Source organism: Nanorana parkeri, unplaced genomic scaffold, assembly GCF_000935625.1.
Source record: "Nanorana parkeri isolate BGI_ZX_2015 unplaced genomic scaffold, ASM93562v1 scaffold81, whole genome shotgun sequence".
Lineage (NCBI taxonomy): Eukaryota > Metazoa > Chordata > Amphibia > Anura > Dicroglossidae > Nanorana > Nanorana parkeri.
In genome coordinates this window covers 693,644-701,320 of record NW_017306349.1, presented here as the reverse complement: position 1 = coordinate 701,320, position 7,677 = coordinate 693,644, and the positions used below count along the sequence as shown (strand labels likewise).

The 7,677-nt window shown below is 55.3% G+C and overlaps 1 protein-coding gene across 1 annotated transcript in view; it reads right to left on the bottom strand.

The window, feature by feature from the left end:
- Nucleotides 1–534: 534 nt before the first annotated feature.
- Nucleotides 535–7,677, bottom strand: part of FAAH2 (fatty acid amide hydrolase 2) — a gene marked incomplete at its 5' end in the record, with an annotated part of 9,955 nt that continues 2,812 nt past the window's right edge. The window contains 6 exons of the mRNA XM_018576963.1: nt 535–714; nt 1,533–1,727; nt 2,991–3,090; nt 3,450–3,569; nt 4,288–4,405; nt 4,758–4,893. Of these exons, the coding sequence (XP_018432465.1) occupies nt 539–714; nt 1,533–1,727; nt 2,991–3,090; nt 3,450–3,569; nt 4,288–4,405; nt 4,758–4,893 (845 nt within the window). The remainder of the gene's footprint in view (nt 715–1,532; nt 1,728–2,990; nt 3,091–3,449; nt 3,570–4,287; nt 4,406–4,757; nt 4,894–7,677) is intronic.

The window sequence follows — 7,677 nt, the reverse complement described above, 5'->3', positions numbered from 1 at the left end:
GCTTGAGGGATCAGTACAGGGGAAGGGATACGGTAGCAGCCTACAGCTGGTTTTCTCTTCAGAGACCCGACCTAAGAAAATAACGCAGTGCCTACAACGCCTGCTGCACTGCAACACCCCCTCCCCCTCCCCCCCAGGCCATTTGGTGAAGAGCTGTTGGAACCGAGGCATTTAGACCCAAATACTGCTCCTATTCAACTTCATGGTCCATCGCCTCATCCCCACTCCTCCTTGGGACAGAAGCCTTGCTCTCTGTGGGAAAGCAGTGGTCTCTCTGCAGAGCTCTGACGCAGACCAATCAGCAGGAAGCATCATTTTTTTGCTGACTGCAGAGCTATGGGTGTCATAACCTCTGCGGAGAGACCGCTGCTTCCACACAAGTGTCAGACCTTGAGCTTTGCTGTACGTGGAACGGGTGGGTGAAGCCGATTTAAAGTGAAAGTCCGGCTGGAACTTGATATTCATTCAAAAATAATCGTATACAATATGCCGACAACGCTGGCCGCCCAAATCCCAAGATCTCAGGGCGGGCGACGGGTCAAACATTTCCGGGCACCGTCCAACCTCCGAAAGCCTTTTCCAAGTGCTGGGCCACCGCCAACGTGAGGCGGTCGTTGTACTGGGAGGAGACGATTTGTATGCCCAGCGGCAGTCCAGCCTGACTGAGCCCCAGCGGGCACTGAGTGACCGGGACGCCCAATACATTGAATATGCCTGTGGAGACAAGACGCGGGTTAGTTCGCTCACTGCGCCTTTCACTCTGCTGTGTCTGTAAATTGTTTTTAAGGGTCCTTTTTGCCGCCTGACCTCAACCACTCCCCCTCCACAGATCCGTACTTAAAAGGAGAACTATGGGGTCAGTGTTTATCCCCATAGTTCTCCTTAGGGTAACGGGAGGACACAAACTAGCGTCCTCCCGTTACCCTAAGCGCAGTATACCGCGAGCTACAGCTCTCTATATACTGAGACGCCGGAGCGGATCCCGACCTGGACGTCGGGATCCGCCCAGCTGCGTGAGTGACAGCTGGCTCTGCCTATCTAGAGGCAGAGCCAGCTGTACCCGCCCCCCTCCCCCATCCGTTCTGCCAGTCAGCACTGGCGGATCGGAGCAGGGAGGGGGGGAATCCAGCCCCTCCCCCTGTGACGGCAAAGAGCCGTGACAGGATCGAGAGGTGAGCGAACGCCGGTATGTGTTCGCTCACCTCCCGATCTACTGAGCCGACCTGTGACAGTCTCATTGTCACAGGTCGGCTAGAACTATGAGGGGAGTGAAAAGCACACCCCTCCCCCTCATAGTTCTCCTTTAAAGAGATCCCACGGGCACTGTTCTGCTATTGTGAACATCCAGCGCCACCATGCTCCCTCTGCTGGCCACACCTGCACATTGCAGCCCCATAGACTTCTATGGGGCCAGAAGAGGTAACCTTGCAGTGCCAGATGGCAACAAAGAGCAGAGCAGCGGCCCTCGGTAAGGGGGTAAAACAAAAACATGATGTATAGAATATTTGATTGTGACGACTGAAAGTACTTACCAGTGTAGGCAAAGTTGAACGGCCAAGCCAGAGGTTGGTGGTGTCTCGGGGCGATTTTCGGATGAGACGGATAGATCAGAATTCCGTCGTTCCCCAGCAATGTATTGAGTTCATCTTTCAGGTTTTTGCCTCTTTGAATCATTTTTGCACTTCCTTGTGGATTCAGGTTTGCTAAATTCTCGGTGATGGCCAGACCTGCATAGAGACGTATAACAGAACTTATATAGGCAAGGCTATGAACACCAGGTCTCCTCTTCCGACAGCAGTACGTGACCTCACAAAAGGTTATTTGGGGGGGGACAACTCCATAGCAATGGCCACGGGGGGGGACAACTCCATAGCAATGGCCACGGGGGGGGACAACTCCATAGCAATGGCCACGGGGGGGGACAACTCCATAGCAATGGCCACGGGGGGGGACAACTCCATAGCAATGGCCACGGGGGGGGACAACTCCATAGCAATGGCCACGGGGGGGGGACAACTCCATAGCAATGGCCATGGTTTTGGAATGGGATTTATGGGATATATTTGTGATGGTCAGGTGCCTACAAACCTTTTTAGAGTAATATACTATATGGCCTAACAAAAAAATATAGTTGATGCCCCCTGACTAGGACTTTAAGGCTGGTGAGTAAATAGCAGTGTTTAATAATGGGACATTGCCACCTAGGAAGGTCCAGAACATCTAATAACGGGACCCAAGAAGGTCCAGAACATCTAATAACGGGACCCAAGAAGGTCCAGAACATCTAATAACGGGACCCAAGAAGGTCCGGAACATCTAATAACGGGACCCAAGAAGGTCCGGAACATCTAATAACGGGACCCAAGAAGGTCAGGAACATCTAATAACGGGACCCAAGAAGGTCAGGAACATCTAATAACGGGACCCAAGAAGGTCAGGAACATCTAATAACGGGACCCAAGAAGGTCAGGAACATCTAATAACGGGACCCAAGAAGGTCAGGAACATCTAATAACGGGACCCAAGAAGGTCAGGAACATCTAATAACGGGACCCAAGAAGGTCAGGAACATCTAATAACGGGACCCAAGAAGGTCAGGAACATCTAATAACGGGACCCAAGAAGGTCAGGAACATCTAATAACGGGACCCAAGAAGGTCAGGAACATCTAATAACGGGACCCAAGAAGGTCAGGAACATCTAATAACGGGACCCAAGAAGGTCAGGAACATCTAATAACGGGACCCAAGAAGGTCAGGAACATCTAATAACGGGACCCAAGAAGGTCAGGAACATCTAATAACAGCACCCAAGAAGGTCAGGAACATCTAATAACGGGACATTGCCACCAAAGAAGGTCCACTGCTCCTCGACTGCCACACTGAAACATTGTGAAGAGTTATTTGGATACGTCATTGTTCATTTAGAGCATATGTGTCAAACTCAAGGCCCGCGGGCCAGGACCAGGTGCCACCTGGAGGTCTTCTCACCTATTGCTGGTATTGTGTGCTTGGATAAACCAAGCATCCATTTCACGAGCTCCCAACTCGGCCACATCCGCGACCCATCGGACATTAAATCTGTAAAACTCTAAAAAGGAGAAAAAAAAAAGGAAAATATTCAGCAAATCATCTGGTTACAGGTTCATTCTTATAAAGCTGGAAACAGAAGCCTCTCCGATAGTCTGAAATGACCCCGTGAAGGTAATAAAGACAACCCTGCTTTCATGAACACGCAAGGATGTCCCTGCTTCTGCTTCAAACACTCTTCTTGGCCAACCACCATCATAGCACCAGGATTTCTAGTGAAATATAAAACTACGAACCATACCACAAAGCAGGAGGAGGAGGCCTTTCACTCGAAACGCATCAGTCAGGCTTCTTTCATGATGCTACCGAGACACAATTCTCCCTTCCATGCTACCACTTTCCATTACTATAAAGCTTTACCTCTTCTTTGCCCCCGCCTGATGACATCACAGCGGACCAGATCTGGAAGGAATACCGCATGTTGTATATGTTGATCGGTTGAACGCTGACTCCAAGTGAAGTCTCTAAATGCTGGACCACCTGTAAAAGTGATACTGGACTTTAGAGGATGAACAAGCCCTGATATCCCGCAACAAAGGATTCAGCAATTGCGGATGTAGATAGTTATCTGTATACAGGCAAATCGGGTAACTTTCGGAGAGGAAGTGATAGAATAAGGGGGGGGTCAAGGCTCTGGCGGGGTCACCACGGGCTTGAAGGTGTGGTGATCTGTGGGGTGAGGGGCCGTATGATGGAGGGAAGAAGGACAGAGACAAAGGCCATTACTTCCAGAGAGGAAGTAATGGAATGTGGGGTCAAGGCTCTGGCGGGGTCACCACGGGCTTGAAGGTGTGGTGATCTGTGGGGTGAGGGGCCGTATGTGGGTTAACTAGGAGGAGAGTGATGGAGGGAAGGACAGGGGAGTATGAGCAAAGGGAAGGAAGGGCGAAAGAGGGGGAAAAAGGAAAGGGTGAGGCTGGGGGAGGGGCTATGGGGTGTAGGAGGTCAAACACGATGGCCAATGGAGGGACAGGGGTGTAGGAGGGCAAACACGATGGCCGATGGAGGAACAGGGGGGTAAGAGGGCAAACACGAGGGCTGATGAAGGAACGGGTGTGCGAGCGAAGGGAAGAAAGGACAGAAGAGGGGAAAATCGGAGTCGGAGAAGAACGGAAAGGCGAAGGAAGGAGGAAGGGGGAGGGGACAATAAAAAAAGGGGGGAGAAGGTCGATCATCTCATGGACCCGTTTTTTCTCACCCGCCTTTGCGCTTGGACTAATTCTTCATCCATGGACGACACAAAGAGACAACCGCCGTCATTCTCCATGGTGAAGAAGCGCAGACTGCGCAGAGATACTTCCTGATCAAGAGAGAGCCTGGGGGAGGAAGAGAACCACTGATGAATATCCTACAAATCAGCCCCGATGGTTCCACATTGACCCCATGGTGGGTCATTCTCATTGGCGACACACTTCCTGTTCCTGGGTGACAACTCTCTTCCATTGTATCCACCGAGGACGTCATGGTGGTCACCCAAGCTGGACTTTAAACACATCTGCCTTTGTACATCTCCATTACAGGAAGGTGGGGGCACCGGGGTGAAAATGTTCTTAGCCTGAAAAGAGAAAACTAATGCGGCCGCCACATCTGAGGACCGGTCGGCCATTTTGGGTTTGGGCACACGTGACGCCGCCCTTCATAAAACTCCATTAACGGTCTTGTACTCACTTTTCCGAATCTTTCCCACCCATCACCTTCAGGAGGAGCGGGAGGTCCACTGCATAGCGGCACATGGGCCCGGTGCACAGGAGCTCAATGCGGGACCCGTGGGCGTTCGGGAACTGACCCTCGTTGGGGACAATACCTGGCAAAGCAGAGACACTCATTGGCATCATTTCTCAGTACATAGAAGTCTGGCTAGTCCTCCCAGACCTCATATCCTTCCAGCTCTGCCCCATTCTGAGTCCAGCCCCTGAGCAACCCCACAGGTCCTCCCCCAGCTTCTCAGGGAGGGGCAGCACTTGGGACCAATCAGGTCTCCTCAACAGCTCTGTTTACCTTGCTCCCCCTTCTCAGAGTTCCTGCTGGGTTTAGGCAGGAAGGTTGAGTCAAACTGGGGAAGGCAGGAAGTAGGGTGGTGTGAGCTGCTGAGTCACTGCTGGGAGGGGGGGAGCAGAGCAACTGGTTGCTGGAGGAAGATGGGTGAGCCGAGCTAAAGAGTCAGTGTCGGGCAGGGGAAGCTGAGGAGAGGGAAGAGGCTGAGCTGAGCTGCTGAGTCACTGGTTGGAGCGTGGAACAGTGTGAGCTGAGCTGCCGGGAAGGGAAAGCAGACATGCAGTCACTGCTGGGAGGGGGGAGCATGGTGAGCTGAGCTACAGAGTTACTGCTGGTAAGGGGGAAATGGAGCTGCTGAGTCACTATTTGGAGGGGGCTGTAAGCTGAGTCACTTTAGTGGGGATCCGGGTGAGATGAGCTGTTGTGTTAGGACTAGAAGATGGAGCAAGGTGAGCTGAGCTGCTAAGGCGGGGCTTAGCTACAAAGTCCCTGCTGGCAGAGGGAGCAGAGTAAGCTGAGCTAAGTCATTGCTGGGAGAGGGAGCAGGGTGAGCTGAGCTGCTGAGAAGGGTGAGCAGGGTGAGCTGAGCTGCTGAGTCACTGCTGGGAAGGGGGAGCAGAGTGAGCTAAGCTGCCAATCACTGTTGGGAGGGGTGTAGCTAAGCTGCCAATCACTGCTGGGAGATGGAGCAGGGTGAGCTGAGCTGCTGAGTCACTGCTGGGAGGGGGTAGCAGGGTGAGCTGACCTGCTGAGTCGCTGCTGGGAGGGGGTAGCAGGGTGAGCTGACCTGCTGAGTCGCTGTTGGGAGAGGGAGCAGGGTGAGCTGACCTGCTGAGTCGCTGCTGGGAGAGGGTAGCAGGGTGAGCTGAGCTGCTGACTCACTGCTGGGAGGGGGTAGCAGGGTGAGCTGAGCTGCTGGGAGAGGGAGCAGGGTGAGCTGACCTGCTGAGTCGCTGCTGGGAGAGGGAGCAGGGTGAGCTGACCTGCTGAGTCGCTGCTGGGAGAGGGAGCAGGGTGAGCTGACCTGCTGAGTCGCTGCTGGGAGAGGGAGCAGGGTGAGCTGACCTGCTGAGTCGCTGCTGGGAGAGGGAGCAGGGTGAGCTGACCTGCTGAGTCGCTGCTGGGAGAGGGAGCAGGGTGAGCTGACCTGCTGAGTCGCTGCTGGGAGAGGGAGCAGGGTGAGCTGACCTGCTGAGTCGCTGCTGGGAGAGGGAGCAGGGTGAGCTGACCTGCTGAGTCGCTGCTGGGAGAGGGAGCAGGGTGAGCTGACCTGCTGAGTCGCTGCTGGGAGAGGGAGCAGGGTGAGCTGACCTGCTGAGTCGCTGCTGGGAGAGGGAGCAGGGTGAGCTGACCTGCTGAGTCGCTGCTGGGAGAGGGAGCAGGGTGAGCTGACCTGCTGAGTCGCTGCTGGGAGAGGGAGCAGGGTGAGCTGACCTGCTGAGTCGCTGCTGGGAGAGGGAGCAGGGTGAGCTGACCTGCTGAGTCGCTGCTGGGAGAGGGAGCAGGGTGAGCTGACCTGCTGAGTCGCTGCTGGGAGAGGGAGCAGGGTGAGCTGACCTGCTGAGTCGCTGCTGGGAGAGGGAGCAGGGTGAGCTGACCTGCTGAGTCGCTGCTGGGAGAGGGAGCAGGGTGAGCTGACCTGCTGAGTCGCTGCTGGGAGAGGGAGCAGGGTGAGCTGACCTGCTGAGTCGCTGCTGGGAGAGGGAGCAGGGTGAGCTGACCTGCTGAGTCGCTGCTGGGAGAGGGAGCAGGGTGAGCTGACCTGCTGAGTCGCTGCTGGGAGAGGGAGCAGGGTGAGCTGACCTGCTGAGTCGCTGCTGGGAGAGGGAGCAGGGTGAGCTGACCTGCTGAGTCGCTGCTGGGAGAGGGAGCAGGGTGAGCTGACCTGCTGAGTCGCTGCTGGGAGAGGGAGCAGGGTGAGCTGACCTGCTGAGTCGCTGCTGGGAGAGGGAGCAGGGTGAGCTGACCTGCTGAGTCGCTGCTGGGAGAGGGAGCAGGGTGAGCTGACCTGCTGAGTCGCTGCTGGGAGAGGGAGCAGGGTGAGCTGACCTGCTGAGTCGCTGCTGGGAGAGGGAGCAGGGTGAGCTGACCTGCTGAGTCGCTGCTGGGAGAGGGAGCAGGGTGAGCTGACCTGCTGAGTCGCTGCTGGGAGAGGGAGCAGGGTGAGCTGACCTGCTGAGTCGCTGCTGGGAGAGGGAGCAGGGTGAGCTGACCTGCTGAGTCGCTGCTGGGAGAGGGAGCAGGGTGAGCTGACCTGCTGAGTCGCTGCTGGGAGAGGGAGCAGGGTGAGCTGACCTGCTGAGTCGCTGCTGGGAGAGGGAGCAGGGTGAGCTTAGCTGCTGAGAGAAGGGATTACTTCAGTGCTCTCAGCTCGTTAGGAACCTGAGTGTCCATAACCTGCCTATAAATACACATTAATGACCCAGACAGGAGCTGCACCGAGTAAGCGCCATTGCGGCTGCGACAGATCACGCCAAGCTGATTCCGACTCCCATTGGAGCGGCACAGAGCGGATTACCATAAGCACGGCTCTTAAGAGATTTGAACCCGAGACCTTACCGTCACAGACCAGCAATGCCCACCCCCCCCCCCC